The sequence below is a fragment of the Pristis pectinata genome, chromosome 5 (genome assembly GCF_009764475.1).
Source record: "Pristis pectinata isolate sPriPec2 chromosome 5, sPriPec2.1.pri, whole genome shotgun sequence".
In the NCBI taxonomy this organism is placed as follows: domain Eukaryota; kingdom Metazoa; phylum Chordata; class Chondrichthyes; order Rhinopristiformes; family Pristidae; genus Pristis; species Pristis pectinata.
The window spans coordinates 73,254,186-73,275,409 of NC_067409.1; the positions used below are offsets into that span (position 1 = coordinate 73,254,186).

Sequence of the window (21,224 nt, forward strand, 5' to 3'; positions counted from 1 at the left end):
TCAGAATTATTGATGGTACTTCATGGTAAGAGTAGTTTTAGCATGGATTATTGAACTGGCGAGTTGAGGGTATATTTAGATAGGAACAAAAGTCTATACATACAGGAAGGTTAGCTCTAATCCACTCACTTCCTGATTTTACTGAAGCCAGCTAAGGTTAAGCAGGAAACCTGGTCCCAGGAGGTGGGTTGTCATTGAGTATGCCAATACAGCTCACCACCTTTGACTCTGTTTTACTCTGGACATCAAGTCCTGAGCTTCAGGAAGGTGCACAGAGGAAGCAACAGCATTGAGGAGTAGTGTACAAAGAAGAGTACGAATGCTCTCGCTCAGTTGGTTGCGTAAAGTGCCGCATCATCAGAACTCCCACCCAGAGGTCAGTGATCAGACTTCATATTTTCTTACAACGTAGATAGATGCCCTGCAGCCCATTGTCCGTGCCAACTCTCAAAGCAATTCCATTTCTCTATTCTGTAAGCTAGTCTCTCACACTTACCTATTAAATCCACCCCCCCCAGTTATCCCACCACCCATCTACAATAGGGGTAATTTACAGTAGCCACTTAACCTAAACACCAGCATGTTTTTTTGGAATGTGGGAGGAAACCATAGCACCCAGACAAAATCCATGTGGCCACAAAGAGAATGTGCTAACTCCAGACTGATAACCCAGGAGGTCAAGATTGCAGCCAGATCACTGGAGCTATGAGTCAGTAGCACTACCTTTACCTTCACCATCACTGTGTTGCTACAGAGATGCTGCTGCTAGTGATCTATCTGGTCTTGCAACTTCTTCTGGAGTACTGATTGGAACCAAAACCCTGTAAAGCAGCCAGACTTCCAGGTAGGGTTCCACTTAAATAAAAGTTACTCCTGAAGATCAAAGGCTGCATCACCTGGTGTTTGCAGAAAAATTCCTTGAGACTAGGTAAGTTTCATAAATAATCATATTTTTTGGATCAAATGCATAGAGTTTTCAGGTATGACCACCATTATACCCCTGTCATCAATTTCAGTCTCAAAAAGAAATAAAGCACAGCTTTAGCAATTTCACACAAGAAAAAAAATGTTTAGAGGCAATTTACTTAACTCCTCTTTTGAGCACACTCATCTTGGAAGATAACCCCAAAGTCTGCAGAAAAGATATTCAGTTCATCATGCCATTAAAAGAAATACAATCCCACTGCCTGCTCCAATGCCTACCATCTGATCCATAATTCTCTAGTTACTTTCATTTGAAGGACCTACTCTCAGCAGTCCTGTGTCGTCATCATCACTGATCTTGGAGTCATACAGCCATAGAGTAATACAGGCCCTTCATCCCAACGAGTCTATGCCGACTACATCGCCCACTTTGCTAGCCCCAATTTCCTGCGTTCAGCCCATATCCATCCAGGCCCCTTCCCTCCATGTAAAACCACACATGCTTAAGGTGAAACTTGAACTCACAGCCTCAGTATTTCTCCATCCTGTACTGTCATATAAGCATTGCACGCTGATTATGCCATTAGAGCTCTAGAGATCTTGTGCAAAAAATAACCCTGCTGATCCATTTAAAAGCACTGAAAATCCATTTTAAAGTCTAATGAGTTAATTGCATAATATGTATTGTCAATTCCTAATTACTTTCCATGTATTCTACATTTCCTTATAACATAGAAGGCCATTCAGCCTATTGAGTCCATGCAGACTTTCACAGCAATCCCATCAATCCCATTCCCTCACACATTTCCCAACAACCTTTTTTGTTTAAAACACACATGCTCATTTACAACCCCTCCACATTCTCACACTATCCCCTACACTATGGGAAAATTTAGTGGCCAATTCACCTAACAACCAGCATGTGGGAAGGAACTGGAGCTTCCACGGTCACAAGGAAAGGTGCAAACTCCATGTAGTCAGCACCAGAGGTCAGGATCAAACCTGGGTGGCCAAAGCTGTGAGACAGTTGCACTACTTTCGATGCCAGTGTGGGCTATTATCCACCTCAAATAACAAACCTAAATTGTAATAACCACATTTAGAAATGTAAAAGTGAAAATTTAAGCAGAATTGCCCAGATACTGTGAAATGGCAGTTCTATCTACTCTCCATCAGCAGTCTTGTGTAGATTATAAGTAACTACTAAAATAGAACTTGTGTCTCCAAATCTTTGCCATTTACTAAACATCACCAATGTTAATTAAAATAACACTTACACAAAGATGCTAATAAAATTATATTCTGGCAAATAATTTACCCTTCTCTTTGACTTCCAATACCGACAATGTTTTAAGTTATTCCTCAAGATTATAAATTTCACAGGATTTATTGAATCTCATGGGAACGTATCATTATTAATAACTATTACACAAGTACTTAAGAGTAGACTCTCAGGTTTTAAAAGTGAAGGATAAATGACTAATTAGGCAGAGCCATATTCTACATTCATATAAATCAACATTCTCTTTCATTCTGACTCTATGTGTGCATGTTTTCACATTACAGCATCAAATTAACTGCAATAATTTTTGATTTAATAAGAACCACTGCCCAAACTTTCATCTTCTCTGAACTTTCCAACCAAATGAATTAATTTTGACTAAAAACACATAAATGGAATAAAGGTTTTCTACAGGAATATCACACAGCTATACTTGGAGTATTCACTACCTGAAATAATATGGATCAACTTGATAATCACAACATGTTTATAGCTGTTCCACTGCTGAGAAAACATCTGTGACTCTTACGGGTGAGTGAACAAAGAAAATTTGTGGTCTCTGCTGAACAGAAATTGTTAAAGCACCAATATTGCTTTTCACTTCACTGGAACTGAAACTGAAACTAGCCTTCCAGTAAGAAGCATGTTTCACAGGCAAATATTAACAGGTAATGTTAACATTTTAAAACTATCTCCAATTATCTTTTGAAAGTTGCTATTAAATCTGCTTGAACTGACCTTCACGTTCTAGATCACAGTTTTCTGCGTAAAAAAAATCTGCTTATTTCCCCTCTCATTGACAATTACGGTAAATCTGTGTCCTTTGGTAATCCCTCCTCCTGCCACTGAATTTCAGATTTCAATTGATTGCTTTCTTTTGAATTCAGCAAACTTTCTTTAAATTTATCTGGAGTTACTGTGATGAGGCTGGCTCTACACCTTTCCACACAAATTGCAATTTACATTTTAAAATGATACTTGATCTTGAAGGGTCAAGTGAGTTTCATTGGAGGTCTAGATCTAAAAACAGAAAAGGCTAATTTCTTGTATCAATTCAAGTCTATGTTCTTGCTGTGCTCTAGAATAAGGTCTGTTGATTATGTACACTGTTAACCTCTCTTTGCAATCTCTGAAGGATGCATCTTTGTAGCTGACCTTCCTGCCCAGTACACTCAATGGGGGTGAAAATATATCAGCCTCTTTCTGTACTAATTATTCTACCAATCTTATCCCTTGGATGCACCAGCAGATAATATTCCCATACTTTTTCTTATTTTCTTCCCAAATGACTTTAATTTTTAATTAAGGACTTTGAAGATGACAATTATTTGATGGATGGCAGCACCTTTGACCCATGCAAATGGCCTAGTCTGCCAAGCTACCATTAGAAATCATTTGTCCCTTCCCAAGTCATCTGATAATTTCTTCCCCTTTGAATGTCTCATCTGCACGTCTTTAAAAATCATCACCTAATAACTCTAGAATCTACTCTGATTTCACACCAAGATGTTCTTTTTTCCTATACCCTTCATGATTTTAAATACCTCCGTCAGATCTCCCCACAGCCTCTTCTATCCAAGGAGACTCATCCCAGCTTAGTTCTACTGCATAACTAAAGCCCCTCGTTCATAGGATTAATTTTGTACATCTCTTCCGCATGCTCTCTGAAGCTTTTACAACCTTCCTGACGTGAGGCACCCATAAATGGGCATAATATTATAGTTGTGGCCAAACCAAAGTTTTATAAAGTTAATCACAACTTGCTTGCTCTTGACTCAATGGTTTCATTTAAGAAACCCTGGACTCCATGTGCTATTTTAACTACTTTGTCAATCGGTCTTGCCATTTTCAATAAACACACAAATCCCCTGATCTCTGTTCTTGTCTGATTTTAGAATTGCATTTACATTGTTTATCATCATTCTTCCTACCAAATACAAATCCTCTGCATTTCTCAGCATTATACTTCATCTGCTACTTATCCACACATTCCACCAACCTGACTCCTTGAAATCTGTTGCTGTTCTCCTTATGAATCACAATGTCTCCAAGTTTAGTGTCACCTGAAAATGTGGAAGTTGAGCCCTGAGAACTCAAGTTCAAATCATTGAAATGAATTAAGAAAAGCAATAGTGCTAGTAGTGATCCCTGAGGAACTCCTGGCCAAAAAAGTCTTTCACTCCTGCTACTTAGCCAATATTCTACCCATGCTGCCACAGCCCCTTTAATTCCATGGCTTTCAATATTGATGTGACACCTATCAAAGGCCTTTTGAAGTCCATATATACCAATCAACAGCATTTTCCTCATCAAATTTCTCTGTTACGTCATCAAAAGCACTATGGACTTGCACCCTTAATCCCTCTGTACATCAATGCTCCCAAGGATCCTGCCATTTACTGTATACTTTCCTCTGGCATTTGACCCCCCAAAGTGCAACACCTCACACTTGTTTGGATTAAACTCCATCTACCATTTCTCTGCCAAATATCCAGCTGATCTATATCCTGCTCTACCCTTTGACAACCTTCCTCAACTGCTGGCTGGTGGAGAATATCCATGTGGCACCCAACCCACCACAATATAGCTTACAAATTTGCCTTGAGAAAGCAGCCAACATAATCAAACCCGTTCCCCCCCCCCCACCCTAGTCATTTTCCTTTCTCCCTCTTTCCATTGGGCAGAAGATACAAAAGCTTGAAAACACGTACCATCAGGCTCAAGGACAGATTCTATCCCTCTTGAATGGACCTCTTGGATAAATATGAACTCTTGACCTCACAATCCACTTTGTCATGGTCCTTGCACCTGCAGCACACTTTCTCTGTAACTATAACATGATATTTTGCATTCTGTTATTGCTTTTCCCTTTGTACTACCTTGATGTACTTATGTTTGGAATAATCTGTCTGGATGGCATGCAAAACAAAGCTTTTCACCGTATCTTGGTACATTTGACGTTAATAAATCAATTACCAGTTCCTGTCTCCAAATGCACCCCTTTCCCTTTTACAATTTACCTGATCAGGATATGGCTGGGTAATATTTTTGCAACAAGGAATAAGAGTCATTGGAAACGAAGAACAAATTCTTAATGAATAATCCCACAGATCATTCTACTGGTCTGAGTTCCCACACTGAGAGCGAGCCCTGCTAAACAGATGTAGAACAGGACTACATGCAGCTGTGTCACACTCCTTCAGATTCGGATTAGTTTATTGTCACATACACCTGAGTGCGATGAAATTCCTTTTGCTCCTTTAGCTACTGCGGCAAGGCACGGCGTTGCATGTTGTTGAAGGGAACTCAGGCCGTCCCCTAGCTCGGCGGACAGGCACTCTCCGTTCGGCCGCAGCCGGCCGGCTCAGGCCGTACCCATGGAAACGGCAGACGCTCTCCGCGCCCACACACCCCTCCTACTGCCGTCCGACTTCATGAACCTTTTGGAAGCCGATTTGAGCAAACAGGGGCGCCGCTCGGCCTTTCCGGGGACCCTTTTCTGCCAACTAAAGTCGGAAGGAACCCTTAAAGACACACACAATCCCAATGCAAAACCTTGACACCACACTCCCCACCAGCAACAGCCGGGCGTCTGTTTAAAACGCCGCAACATCCGCGTGCTAGCTGGTCATCGCAATTTCCGGTCTGTCAGGTGGTGGTCGCGTGACGACGAGGGCGCGTGCGCAGTGCGGGCTGTCAGAAAATGGCCGCTTCCTAGGCGAAGGGGGGAAGGAACCGGAGCGGAGCTGTCGACTGAGGCGGGAGTGAGACTCAGCTTCCCTCAGCGCTGCAGGTAACCTGCCGCGTCTGGAGCTCAGGCTTTGTCTGCGATCAATATGAGGTGGCGTGGGCTGGACGGTAGCTTCGGCCACCGTCCCTGGGCTGGAGTTGGTGCTCGACCGCCGTGGAGTGTGAGGGGCGGGGGTGGGTAACCGCCGACTGGCGGCGCCTCATCCTCTGCTCCATAGACAGCGGCTGGGGGGCTGCAGCCCCGGGCTCCTCTGTCTGGACCCGTCCTGGTGGTCTTGTCGCTCCTTTCTGGCCCGTTGTTTGGTCCGGTCTGATGTTGTGCAATTTTTGTGTGGTTACCTTATTCGTTAAAGTTAACATTGATTTTACAACTAGGATGTAACAGTTGGCAGTATGGGACACCGAGGTCACGAACTTATAAAAGGCAAAAAAGTACTTGGTAAGCCTTTCAGCCGATGAAATAGAGTCACGTCCGCAGTTAACTTGGATATCAAGACCTTAAAAACAGCAGCAGTATAATTGACCGGGTAATCTATTTTTAGTGCAGGCTCAAGAGGGTATTTACTCGAGGAACTCCCATATTTTGCTCTGTACCACTGGTTCCGGCAGATAACTTGACTGACAGTTCAATTTAAGTGTATGGTACTGAAACGTCAACCTAGATTATATCTGCAATATAGGGGCTTCTTTGTTAGAGGCTAACGCTGTTATAAATACATGACCCATGCAATTGAAAAGCCTAGATTAGCTGTAATAACAAAATCCCGTGTCTTTGATTCCTATGGTGAAAATAAATTGCTCTTGTGTACGTGAGTCCACTTAGTTCCCACTTCTCTAAACTTTCTTTCTCTCGTCTTCTATATGTCACATGCAGTCTGCTCTCTACTCTTTCCCTGAATTTCTGCAGATAATGCTTTCATCTTTCTCCTGCCTCCAACAGGGTATTCTTACTACAAATTTCATAATTAAGCAGCAAACAAGAGGAAGGTAACAAATGGAGGAATTAAAAAAAGATGTACTTATATGCTGACTTAAGTGATAATATCCTGAAAAATGTTTAAGTATGTTTGAAGTGTAGTAGGAAGTTTGATGTTCAATTTGAGTGAATCAAGCAACCACAAAAAGGAAAGTAGTAATGATCAGTTAATAAGTGAGGGATAAACAAATGAAGATTCAAAATAAAGCCCTGACATTTATCATCTTTTAGAGCATGTGTATCTGAAAGTCTTTGAGATGAAACATTGAACTTAGGTCCCTTTGCACTGGAGAAGTCAATCCTCTGGGATTTGAAACTCTTTCTAGGGCTCAAGTGTTACCTGTTGGGCTACATTTGACAGTTTGGGCTTGAACAAAATAGAATAAAAATACTTGCAAGGTGTTTGAATAAAATTGATAAAGCAAAAACATCTGGGTATGATGGGGATAGTGAAGAGGAAAATTTTAGACTGAAGGAAGGCTTATCAATTGGATAGGAAAGTGACAAATGGAATTTAAAGAAATGTAAGAGGAGGTGCCACTTGAAATGGAATAAATGGTAAATCGAAGAGCAGTGACCAGTGTGTGGGAACAAGGGAAGTGTATACCCACAGATCCTTGTCAGCAAGATGGGTCAAAAGGTGGTGAAATAGGCATATGGCATATTTTCCCTTCAACTAGAAGAAAATAGGTTAGGGAGGGTTTGCTGGAGTTGTATACAATACTAGTAGGGCACAGCTTGATTACTGTGTATTGACCTCATCACTGCATTACAGGAAAGATAGTGCAGGTCATTGGCAAGGTTTTGTTTATCATAGAATTATACCATATCAATGGCTGAACACTCATTTGTACCTACAGCTCGACCCTCTGCCTCCACAAGATTTTCCTTTTGATCCCTAATTGATGCAATTCTTTCTTTGTTTATTTGTTGTTTGTTTTCCCTTTCTATCTGCTACCCTTTCTTCATAGGACCTGCTTACACCTTTATTGTGCTTTTGCCAATATTTCTAATTTTTGTTATGAAATTTACCTCATAACTTTGTTCCTGAAACAATTGAATTATAAACTGGTGAAATTTATTTGCACAAGTTTCTTTTTAAGATTTTGTTATGACTTTCTTTTGTTAAGATGGTCGTGCACTTTTATTGCAAAAGATCCTCTCGAGCAACTTTTGCTCATTCATGTCAATAGGCCTGGGAGTTTTGCACTAATTAGTTGCCTCTGTCCATGTGAATACTTGAACTGTTACTAGCAGAGCAAGAGCATGTTTCCAGATGTGATTTCCCTGACTTGCTGTTTGCAAAGGTATCTGCCAAGTGTTATTAGAAATCTGAATTTTGGGCTTGGAAATTGTTTGCAATTTAACTTTTACATTCTCCCTTGGATTATTGAAGGCATTTTGTTTTGCAACATAAGGTATAAAATATTATTTTGTGCATTTGATATATGCACTTCTAAACTGCATTGGTGCCCATATCTTGTATGGATTATTATGAGACACCCCACCTAATCATTTCTCCAAATATGAGCTCAATAAGTGTGCTGCATTGTTTTTAGTTTTTAAACTGAGATTTATTGCTCATATGTTCAACAGGCAGACCCATATTATCAGAGGCTTCTCCCTATTTAAAACACTTCAGGATTTTGTAATAACCATGTACAAGTTTCTCTAAGCCCTAATCGTGCAAGATGTCCTTGTGTCACAATTTTCTTTGAAACTATTGTGAAAGTAAGATCATATAACAAGATGAATTACTTTCTATCTTGACTAGAGGACAGCTTTAAGGAAGTTTTACAAATGAGCAGCATCACTGTATTAAATGCAGTCCAAGGCAGTGTTTAAATAGGGCAAACAGTGATTTGTACTGTAAGCCTTATAAACTAGTGGAGCTTGATAAGTTTCTTCATGCTGGACTGTATCACAGGAGTGTCAGATCCATTTTTGCTCTTGGTGCAGCAGTTAGATTTGTACCTAAAACCTTTCCATGGCAAGCCAACCTTTTAAGCTTCTGTGTATGGAGCAGAGATGTCATTTGAAGCTCTTCCACATTTGCCAAGGTTGAAGCGTCAGTTGCGAAGCATGATTGCTGAATGTTACAGGAAATTGAACATCATTACCTCTGCCTCCACCCTAACTCAGCAACTAATTGTTTGATGTCTTTGGAAGGTGTTTGTGGTTATCTGCATTTTATGCCATCTGTTAAATATTAAGCATTTCGTCTTGAATTGGTATATTTGAGTTGTTCGAAACAGCAAATTTCTAAAAACAAGACCATGTTTCATGCTGCTCTAGTCGTATCTTATTGTCAAACTATCATTCCTGCTACTGTGGAACCAATTGTCTTGAAATCCCCTTTTTCAATACAATTACTTTTATTGCTGCCTTTTTAAAAATGTTTTTAAGCAAGTTTCTTCTGTCAACTTCCAGGAAGAGTAGGGTGTTGAGATATAAGCACCCAGTCAAACATGGGTTGTTTCATTTGGGCATTGTTTAAAAAATGGTGCCACTAATCCACAGAACAACCTGCAGAGAGCCAGCCTGTTGTGGTTGACATTTTTTTAAAAAGGTGTAAATTTATATCAGCAATTCTTGGTGTTGATCTCGGCTGCTTTTTGTTTTTAAAGCTTTGATATTGTTTGCTTACTCCGTTGTACGTTATTGTCATTAACTTTTTGGTGGCTAGACTTCTGCCAAAATGGCATTGATCCTAATTAAGCTTTTTAATATTTTTTAATCTTTTGGATTGTAGACATCACTGTCAAGCCTGGTATTTTTTTTTTTGCCCACTTCTAATCGTCCTTGAGAAGTTCGTAGTTGATCCCACCTTGAACCATTATCTTTCTGGTGAAGGTACTCCCCATGTGCTGTTGGGGAGGAAGTTCCAGGATTTGGATCCAGTGATGTATTTCCAGGTCAGGATTGTTTGACTTGGGGAACCTGCAGGTAGTTGTTCCCATATGTCTGTTGCCATTGGGTGGGAAAGGTTATGGGTTTGGGAGATGTTGTTCAAGTAGTCTGGATGAGTAATTGCAGTGCATATTGTAGATGGTGCACACTGCAGCCATTGTGTCATTGGTTAATGGATGCCAATCAAGTGGGTTATTTCTAAAATGAATGGTGTCTAGCTTCTTGAGTCGTTGGAATTGCACTTGGGCATACAAGTGAAGAGTATTCCATCACTCTTTTTATTTTGTAGATGGTGAAAAGACTTGGATATTAGGAACTGCCACTTGCTGCAGGATACCCACCCAATCTGAGCTGCTCTTGTCACTATGATATTTGTGGCTGGTCCGGTTGACCCCACAAAATATTGATGGAGAACTTGGCAATGATAATGCCATTGAGTCTCAAGTGTAAGAGTGTCTGTCTTGTTAGAGATACCAGACAATATGAATGTTATTTATCACTTATCAGTCCACCCCTCCATGTTGTCCAAGTCTTGCTACAGGCAGGTAGTGGGCTGCTTCATTTCGCCAAGGAGTTGCATATGGAATGAGCAGTGAATGACCCCATTTTTGAAGTACTGATGGAAGGATAGTAGTTTTTAGGCAGTTGAAGATGGTGGAGGCTAGGAGATGTCCATAAGTGATGATGACTCCTGGGACTGGGAATGACTAACCTATAACCACAGCCATCTTCCATTCTGCAGGGAAATACTTAGAATAGGCAGATCTTGGAAGGTTAGTTTTTTTTGAAGTGAGGTGGGGGGGAATACTGCTGCATACCAAAATGTGTGCAATCTTTACAGATTATTTGCTTTTGGGGTTCTCTTGTTTGTAGCTGGAAATAAGTCAGTGAAGTTTGTCATTCCTACATATGCAATGTGAGAAAACGAGGAAAGATTTAAAAGACTGAGAAGTATAACAGAATATTGGGGGAATTAACATTCTTTTCATTAAGAAGTTAATTCAAAAATGAAGGATTGCATTGAAGGGTAGCATAGTGGAAATGGGAACTTAGTGGATGTTTGGATGTAGAGAAGATTGTATATGGGATTGGGTGAAGGGACACAAATTTGAAGTTGAGTAGGGAGGAAACACCATCTGGCCTAAGAGTTTTTTTTGCCTGTTAAGTTATTGGTTTGGAATACTATGTGATGTTGTGGATGTGAATTTGTTGGTATATTGAGGCAGTAGAATTTATTTGAAAATCATTAGCTGAGTTGACTAGCTGCAAAAATAAAGCTTTGAAAAATTGGCTATGAGCGTTTGAACCACATGAATGTGATTCTGATTTTAGTTTAGAACAAATAAACTAGTCTTCATTTATCTGCAGTTGAATTGATTTGCATTATTTGATTCAACTGACTTTGCAATATTTTGATGTCCAATGAGGAAAACTAATCTTTGGGAATGCATGGTCAATCTTTTTGGGAGAAATTGCTGAAACCTTTTGCAAAACCTGTCTCATTTATTTTTGCCTGTAATCAAATAGGTGATTCTTTCTGAAACTTTTGGATTTTATCTATATAGCACAGTAACAGGCCCTTCCAGCGCAACGAGTCTGCGCCACCCACGTTAACCTACCCGTACATCTTTAGAATGTGGGAGGGAACTGGAGCACCCAGGAGAACATTCAAACTCCTTGCAGACAATGGGAATTGAACTGTGATCACTGGCGCTGTAATAGCGTTGCGCTAACCACTACGCCACCATACTGTCTCGACTGGGTCTAAATTTGACTCTTTTGAGTAGCATACATCCTCAGATATGGGCCCATGAACCTTGAAGGTGTCATTTGAATTTGATTGTTCTCATTGCAATCTGGAGCCAATTACATTTGCCTTCAATTTCTGCATCATATGTTTTTCGTCTTCTACACTTGCAAGGTTTGTTGTCTTTCTCAGTGTTAATTAACTTCCTGTAATGATTGTATATTGATATCTAATAAATTTTGGAATTTAGTTCCAAAGGTCCTCTGGATTATATTGGCATTGGAAGCAGCCTGCTAGTGCTGGGAGTCCCACTGCAAACTAAGTTGTATTTAATTTTGTAGCATATGCTGACTTCATAATTTACCTATTCAAAAAGTAGGCTCTGTGTGGCAGGATAAGGGATGAGCATGTATTGAATGGCAGACTCATGCATTCATAATTTCTAGCTTAAATTGTTTGAAATCAGGAAAATTGCAGGGAACATCAAGAAAGTAGAGATGAAAGCTACCATTCCTGTTGCCCAAAAACTGCAGAACCACGCAATCAAACAACAGATTAGCAGTGGCAAAGAACTTTTGCAATGTTACATAAAATTTCTGGAAGTTGCTGTCTTCCTACTGCAGCTCTACAAGGCTCGGTACTCGCTTTTCATTGTGTATACGTTAATGATTTTGGACTTGAATGTAAGGGACATCAAAGGTTTTCAGAAGATAGAAAAACTGACCCTGTTATTGACAGCTAGAAGGAAAGCTTGAGATAGCAGGAAGATCTAACTGCTCTGGCCTGTTGGGCAGAAAAGTGGCAAAAGGAATGCAATCCAGATAAGTGAGTAATGCATTTGGGGATGTGGTATAAGGCAAGAGAATACAAAATACAGTAAAACTCTAATCTGTTATCCAGTAGTTTGGCATCAGGCTCAACAGGGTCCTGTTTCCCCACACTTTTAAACTTGCTACATTCACTGGAAATTTCATGCTATATATTTATAACATCTTAAAAGCAAAGTGTGTTGGGGAATTAATAGGAGTTATATTCCAATAGTCCTGAAATATGCAAGTCTGGTGCCACCTAAGTCCTGAGGGTGCTGGATTATCAGTTTTTCTGAAAATGGGAGGATGTCGAGTGGGGAAGAACAAATGACTGTACATCCACGGGCCTTTAAAGGTGGCAATACGGACATGAGATGCTTTTCCTTCATTAGCTGAGGCATTGAACATAAGAGCTGGAAAGTAAAGCTGGAATTGTAAACAATATATCAGAGAATAAATAGGAGGCAATTATTTCTTTAGGTGGAGGGGTCAAAAAGCAAAAGACATAAATTTGGAATAACTAGTAGAAGGATTAGAACAGAAATGAGGAAAAATCTCTTCACTCAGTAATAGAGGTCTGAAAGTACCTGAAAGGTTGATTAAAGGAAGAAACCCACTCCATGACTTTGAATTTCCTCTGCTGCTCCATTGAGAAATTTGAACACAATTCTGGGTCATCAGCCCAGGTCTGTGGATTGCTGGTCCAGTAAACACTGGTCCTGTCCCCCTGTATGTTGTCATTATATGGCCAATTGTGGGAGCTTCTGTGTGGAAATTTGACTTCTGGGACTTGCACACTGATACCCCAATATACTTCATTGGGATATCCTGGGGTTCTAAATGGTGCTCCAGAAAGCAAGTCTTCATCTGCCTAATGCTTACAAGTATAACAAATTTATTTTTCAGGTCACACTTCAAAATGAATGTCATCAAAGAGAATAAAGATTTGGCCTGCTTCTACACAACAAAACACTCATGGAGGGGAAAGTAAGTTCTTTCTGATATTGGTTTTAATGGCTTGTTTTGGATGATTATAAAAAACACATGATTAAGTGGTTTGATTACTATTACTGTTTTGAATTTCATAAACAGTTTGTTTTGATTTTCAGTTGTAATTGAAGATTTGGATTGTTGATTGTGAAGAAGCATCTATCTATAAGGTGCTATATCACCTCTCGATGATTCGGCATTTTGTCCAAAAGGCAGTTAAATTTGCACTGGTATTGCTGTTGTGTTGATGTAACATTTTTGATGTACACTGTGGTATAAATGGAAAGTTGATTTTAATCAATTGTTCAGTTTTTCTACATGTACTATGCTTATGAGGTAATGCATTCTGTTGCTGCTTTGTCCTCTGTAATTCCTGAGTTAGGAGGCACTAATGTTAGAAGTGGGAATTTCAAATCTAAGCCATTGAAGGTGATTGTTTTGATTTTAAGAAGGTGAGCTGTAGGAAATGTAATTTTTTTTGTAAGAAACCGCTAGACTATTTTGTTTACTTGCAATTGTAATTTTCTAATAGATATTGAAGGTAAAAGTGAACCATAGATTAAAGGACAAATCTCTTTGTAATTTTAATTTTAAAGACCTAATCTAGTTAACCTAACTTCATCTAATTTACGTAATTGAAGGAAATGCTTGCAATCAGCAAAGTTGATAGAAAAAGATAGGATTTGGTTGCACAAAGCTATATTTCAGAATCTTAGCACTCCCATGCTTGGCTTTAGAAATATTAATGTCTCCTCTGAAATTTGGCATTTTCCCTTGTCTTTCTTACTGATTTCTGCATGTTCTCAATGAAGCTGATTTACAAGAGCCTGAAGGGTTTCAGTTGACGGCAGTTTTCCAAATCTCCATTGATTTGTAGTTCATGAAATTGTAGTTATAGTATCGGGTGTGTGAAATTCATGGTCAAGTAGATCTTGCTGTGAGGGCAAGTATGAGGATCAATGAAGTGCAAAAGAATAAAAATAAGAAAATCATCAATTGACACATCATAAATTCAGAACCATAAATATACAGATAACTAATACTTAGCTTAAATAAGTATTATAGAGTCATAGAGTTGTACAACATGGAAATGGGCCCTTCAGCCTAATTTGTACACGCTGACCAAGTTGCCTACCTGAGCTAGTCCCAATTGCCTGCATAGGGACCATATCCTTAAACCTTTTCTATCTATGTAACTATCTAAATGTTGTACCTGCCTCTACCGCTTCCTCTGGCAGCTTAATCCATACACCTACTACGTGGAAAAACTTGCCCCTCAGGTCCCCTTTAAATCTTTCCCCCTCACCTAAAACATGTTTTGGGCTCCCTCTATCGGGGTGGGGGGGGGGGGGAGAGAGTCTTGTGACCATTGATCTTATCTATGCCCCTCATGATTTTGTATACTTCTACAAGGTCCCCCCTCAGTCTCCTATGCTCCATGGAAAATAACCAGAGATTATCCAGTCTCTCCTTGTAACTCAAGCTCTCCAGTCCCAGTACTATTCTTATGAATCTTTCCAGCTTAATAACATCCTTCCTATAGCTGGGTGACCAGAACTGCTCCAAGTGCTGTCTCACCAATGTCATGTACAGCTGTACTCAGTGCTCTGACTGATGAAGGCAAGCATACCAAACACTTTCTTCGTGGCCCTGTCTACTTGTGTTACTTTCAGGGAACTATGTACTTGTACCCCTAGGGCCTCTGTTCTACAGCACTCTCCAGAGCCCTGTCACTTAGTGTGCAAGTCTTGCCCTGATTTAACTTCCCAAAATGCAACACCTTGCCTTCGTTAGAGTTCAATTCCATCTGCCATTCCTTGGCCCACTTTCCCAGTTGATCTAGATCCTGTTGTACTCCTGGGTAACATTTCTCCCCTGTACACCAAACCACCAATTTTAGTGTCATCTGCAAATTTACTAAACACGCCACCTATATTCTCATCCAAGTTGTTAATATAGATGACAAACAAGGGTGGACCCAGCATGGATTCCTGTAGCACACCACTGGTCACAGACCTCCAATCTGAGAAAACAACCCTCCACTATTACTCTGACTCCAACCACCAAGCCAATTTTTTATCCCATTGGCTAGCTCACCCTGGATGCATGTAATTTAACCCAGAACAGCCTACCATGCAGGGCACTTCTAAAGTCCATGTAGATAAAGTCTACTACCCTGCCCTCATTAATTCCCTTGGTCACTTCAAAAGAACACAATCAAATTTGAGAGGCTATTCACCGTGCTGACTGTCTTTGCCTTTCCAAATGCAGGTAGACTCTGACCCTCGGAATCCTCTCCAGTAACTTTCCCACTGCTGGGCTCTTTGGCCTGTAGTTCCCTGGTTCGCTGAAGGGAACAAGCAGCTCTTAAAGGCACAATGTTAGCTGCCCTTCTGTTGTCTGGTATCTTGCCCATAGCTAACGATACAAAAATCTCTGCCAGGGCCCAGCAACTTCTTCCCTGCCTTACCATAATGCCCTTTAATACACTTGGTCAGGTCCTGGGGTGTCTTTATGTGCTTTAAGACTGCCAGCACCACCTCTTTTGTAATGTGGATATGTTTCAATACATTGCTATTCTTGTCCCTGAACTCTTCCTACATTTAAAGTGCCTCCCACTTGCCAGATGACCCTTTACTGGCTAATAGCATTCCCCAATCAACCTTTGCAAATTCCTGTCTAATACCATCAAGACTTCTTTGTCAGTGTTTGGGAAATCAGCTATAATTAAGCCATTTTTTTTAGTTTGTGTTCCAGGACAGACTCCAAGTATCTAACATTTCTGTTTAATTTAATTCATCCTTTGGTCTAGGCAGCTGTTTTGAGACCAGTTTTGAGGAAATGCAGTGAGCTGGTCATGGTTGCATGAAAAAGAAAGCATATCTTGAATCCTGACCAATATAACAATTCTGAGCACTTCAATAAGCTTCTAAAAGTTCCAGCACTAATTCATGAGTCAGCATTTGTCTGACTCATTACATTTCAATTGTGGACTCTTCAATCAACATTGATTTCAAGTGCATTTTAAGCAAGACTCAAATCCTTTCTGTAATTACGCAACTGTTTCAGCTACAGAAAAAGGAAGCTAAAGCTGCAAATATAATGTTACAAAGTCTTGCTGCCCAAGAGATCATTGGCCATTCTGCCCATTATGCTTGTGTTATCTCTTTTCAAAATGTTTAGGTTCATATTCCTGCTTTTCCTCAGAACTCTGCAAATCAATCCTTTTTGTTTGTACCTGCACACGAACTTGTAGCAAAAGTGCTAGGTGTGAATGCTTGATCTTTGTATCTCTGCGTTGATTTTGCTGTGAGTACTAGGAGTACTAGCATGGGTGTCAACATACAGTATATAAGGACAGAAAAATGTAATACTTTCCACCATTGCAGTTTAGAATATATAGATATTTTCAGTATTTTGGGTACCTTGATATAAGATCTCATTGTTGCTAGAGGGAAGTTCAATTAAGTATTAGTAAAAGTGGTTAAACTTGTGCTAAAACCAGTAAACTTACTGAACTATTTAAATTTGCTTTATTTAAAGATGGACTTGTTTAACTCTTGTATAGCACCTAATGGTTTTGGTACTTATTTGTTTAATTTGTTTATGAATGTTTTATGCCACAGTTTTGCTGCTCTTGAGTGCAAGTGAACTCAATTGATGCAATTGTATTTTGACTGGAAGGACAATTTCTTTTCCACCAATGATTGATTGTGCCCAAGCAACATTCCACAAAAATTGTGAACCAAATTTGCATTGAGCAGAATACAGAGAAACATTGTGCTTTAATCCAATAATGAAATTAGTACCTACCAATCCATTCACTCAGCCAAAGTGTTCAAGATGTTTCTTAAACCCAAGTGTAAAATGTCAAACATCAGCTTTTAATTTCCTCAAAAATGATTTGATTACTAGAATTACTTGTGGGTGGACTTGAATAGAGTAGAAAATGCTCTCGTAAAAGTGCATTCTCTATGCAATAGAAGCCAATCATTATTTGCAAGAACTGTGGATAACAACTCGTGATGGATTGTTACTTCAAACTTGGAGTACTTTATTGGATGCCAAACATCAATGCCAAGGTCCATATTATTAAATATTTTGATAATCTTTTGATTTGTTTCTTTCAAACAGTTAAGAATGTAGGCAGAATGTGGATTTTGCTAGAGGTGGAGAAGGAACACAGATATCTATAACTGTTCATAGTGTAGAATAGATCTTCCAAATTTTACTTGCAGTTTAAAGTTAACACTACCATCTTGCTCTTTGAATGACATCCCAAGTTGTATCTGTAAATCTAAGTCAGCTAAAGCACTGGTAGGTAGGAAAATATTTGGAAAAGGACAAGCAGAGGGGATTTCTGTAATGTGAATGTGTGTGCAGCAGGCATTTAACAAAATAGTTTCATTGGCTGTCATTAGTCACGTATCACTACCTTTAATCCAGTTGCCAGCATTCTTGTGCAATGCTAAAGGTCAAATCCCATAAGCCTCTAGGTGAAACTCCTGAAGAAACACTGCATTGTCAGAGGTGCTGTCTTTTGGATATGTACTTTAAAGATCCATGGTACTATCGTGAAGAATAGGGGAGTTGCCCTGAATGTCTTGGTCAATATTTATACCTCATTGTATTGGAAATGTTGATTATCAGGCCATGATGATGTTGCTATTTTTTTGTTTACGAATTGGCTACAACATTTGAGTCCTTCATTGATTAGTGTAAAAACCATTTTGACTCAAAGTTGCAAAAGGCACTCTATATATGTAAGTCTGACTTTAGTGGATTAGCATTAAACAAATGAGTTGTGAACCATGAGTATAAATGGCTTCTGAGAATAGTTTGCATATATGTGTGTATATGTTTTGCAGCATGTGGAACAAAGTTGGATCTAAATTGTGGGGAGGAGCCAGATAGAGCTAAATAATGCAATCTGCTAAATAAAGAAGAGGATCTATACTTAAATATTGAATCATATGTGTTTGAAGGTGAGGAAATTAAAGTGTGGGGTATGGTAATATGGCAGAAGGAAAAGTATGAGCACCAATTGGAAAACAATGAAGGAGATGAGACTATGGATAAATTGTACTCGTAAGATATCTTCAACCATTAGTAGAGGAAAAGATATTTGAATCCATTAAATCAGTAGATTTTGGGAAACTTCAGCTGACTACAAATATAATGGTTTGAAGAGGGGAAAAAATGGAACTTTGTTTTAGGATCCCATTTGTAACTGGTACCTAAGAAGCCTGATGGAGTGCTGCTCAGACTAGTATTAAGACATTACTCCCAGCAGGGAGGAACAATGACAATAGGGGAAAACTTACATGAGTAAACAAACAATTTTCAAAGTAATTATTTGACAGAGAACCAAGACTAGAAGCAACTTGAAGAAAATGGTTTTGGAGTTGCCCAGTAAAAGGCTCAAGTCTGTGGGGCAAGGGGGAGTTTTGGTGGGGTGAGAATGTTGATTAATGGTATTGGTTAATATTTAATATTAAAAGGTAATCAATAAGAATTCAGAAATATTCTAAGTAGTGGAATGAACTATCCAATAATGTACTGACATGAATAAATATGAAGGTAGAACTGCAGCTGACAGAAAATTACACTAAGCACCAAAAAAACTGATATGAAAGAGTTAAGAAATTTGATTTTCAGATGCTCATTCAATAGATTTAAGATGAACCACTGAAGTAACTAATTTAAAATGTTCAAATTAACCAAAACCTTTTTCAAAAACAAACTGTACAGAAATTGATGTTTACCCATGTTTGTTTTTTCCTTTTTTTTAGATATAAGCGAGTCTTTTCTGTTGGTACACATGCTGTAACCACTTACAATCCCAGCACCCTTGAAGTTACTAATCAGGTAATGAATAATAGTATTCCTGACACTTTGATTCCCTGTTTTAGTGCTGTAAATTATATTTACGATTGGAGATGACTGAAATCTCTTTAGGAGTGGGTATGTTGTTGACTTGCCCTTTCCCTTGGCCTCATTTTAGATTACCCCATCCCATTAACAATCAGTTTTTGGTTATTTTGAGGCTTTGCCATGGCATTTGTAAAGTTTCCAACTTTATTTACCTAAACTAACTCTAATCTTTTGTTATTTCTTAGGAATCTGGCTTTTTCATGTGTGTTGGTCTGCCAAAAACCAGTAGCCTAGCTTGTGACTTGTGCACTAACCACACAACTGTGCCCTCGGACATTTGTTCGAACAGCTATAGAAAGCATAGTTGTTTCTGGATGGTTATCCTAAATTATAAGTTACTTGTGTTTCAAGATCATTTGATTATATCTCACCTATAAATTTTGAGAGTTTAATAGAGCATTTAAAATCATTCAAGCACTTGAGCTTGAATGCTTCACTATTTGCGCAGGCCTAACTGAAATCCAGTTCCTGTTCTAATTCCCTTATGAACATTTCTCTATCCTGGAATGAGAATCTGCATGTTTTGCATGAGTCAGCTTGTATTGCTGAAAATTGATCTGTCTTGGACTTGTAGCATTCAGATTACAGTTCCTTAAATGGACCTGCACTCTAAGTTTTGGGTCTGGGCTTTCTTGAGACAGGTGCCTTTCTAAGGCTATGGCAAACAAATGCTTTTAAGTTGTCTGATACTTTTTAATTTCCATTGACATTTAAATTGAATATTGCCTTATCACACCTGGCCAAAATAAAGCAAACGGTTTGTATACTTTAAAGATGAAAGCTGATTTCAAATATTACTTCCTGTGAAGTGCTTAATTCTAAAGAAGCTATGTGGTGGCTGAGTTTTTATTTTTCTGAATCCCCCAACATTTAAGAGGTGTAGAGTTTTTAAATTTCTTCAGTATGGCTGTGCTTAGGAGCTTGAGAGCATCTGCAGTATACAAGATTAAAGTTCAATGTTTAATTTCAACTCTGCTAAAGAAAATGCATTAACTATGGAAAACTTGCCTTGTAGTGGGCTTATGGAGATATCTGCAGCATTGGTCCTGTAGGCAAAGGACAAGGTACAGAATTCAACCTAACCTTTCGTAAAGGAAGTGGGAAAAAATCTGAAACCCTCAAATTTTCCACTGAACATAGAACAGAGTTGCTGACAGAGGCATTGGTAAGTACGACTAGTTTCAGGAACACTGGCTGTGTATGTTGCTACGACAAAGTAATGCAATCATTGGTGCTTTTTGCACTTTGCATTTAACAGTGAAGGTGGTAGTCTATGAATGGCCATTGTCATATTTGCTCAGATAGCTACCTTTAAATCCACAGATATTGCTCTCTTTGCAGAAGCTGCTTTGTGAGGCATGTCATGGGAAAGTCTTGTAGGTTAGGACACAACACATCTAAGGACTAATAGCATGGATTTGTGGTTGTAGTAAGGGTGAGATTTTCTGTAACAATGACCAAGTCAGAAAACAGCAATTTTAGGAGTACTGCAGTCAATGATACAGCCCCCAGCTTTGTAACCTTCTCCATAATACCCAGGGGAAATTAGTGAAGTATCTGTACTACTCAGATATTTACAAACTGCTCTCAATGTAAATATTCTGGAAATATTTTTGTTGTGAGTTTCTAATGCCAAATACAGGCACATGACAAACTATGACCCTACGTTCATTTCATGAGGTTTGTAATTGTAAGTAATTTGAATTATAATTTTTGTTGTTTGATATTTTGGCTTTTCCTTTATAAAACTTTCAGTTTGCTAAAAATACACAATTTCTTATTTGCTGTCTTTAAGAATTCTCTGATGTAATTGTATGTCTAGTCATTCAAACAATGGATGTTGAACACTAGAGACCCATTTTGAACTGTTATCTTACAGCAAACATTGGGTGGGTGGAAATA

The 21,224-nt window shown here is 39.1% G+C and overlaps 2 protein-coding genes across 6 annotated transcripts in view; one reads left to right on the forward strand and one right to left on the reverse strand.

The window, feature by feature from the left end:
• Positions 1-5,339, reverse strand: part of ripk1l (receptor (TNFRSF)-interacting serine-threonine kinase 1, like) — a 66,469-nt gene extending 61,130 nt beyond the window's left edge. The window contains exon 1 of the mRNA XM_052015605.1: positions 5,227-5,339. The gene's annotated coding sequence lies outside the window, so the exon portion shown is untranslated. The remainder of the gene's footprint in view (positions 1-5,226) is intronic.
• Positions 5,340-5,888: 549 nt separating this feature from the next.
• Positions 5,889-21,224, forward strand: part of LOC127570492 (dnaJ homolog subfamily C member 13) — a 118,693-nt gene continuing 103,357 nt past the window's right edge. For all 5 annotated transcript variants that reach the window (XM_052016122.1, XM_052016123.1, XM_052016124.1 and 2 more), the window contains exons 1-4: positions 5,889-5,999; positions 13,305-13,385; positions 19,181-19,256; positions 20,338-20,487. In XM_052016122.1, the coding sequence (XP_051872082.1) occupies positions 13,318-13,385; positions 19,181-19,256; positions 20,338-20,487 (294 nt within the window). In that variant the 5' untranslated portion in view covers positions 5,889-5,999; positions 13,305-13,317. The remainder of the gene's footprint in view (positions 6,000-13,304; positions 13,386-19,180; positions 19,257-20,337; positions 20,488-21,224) is intronic.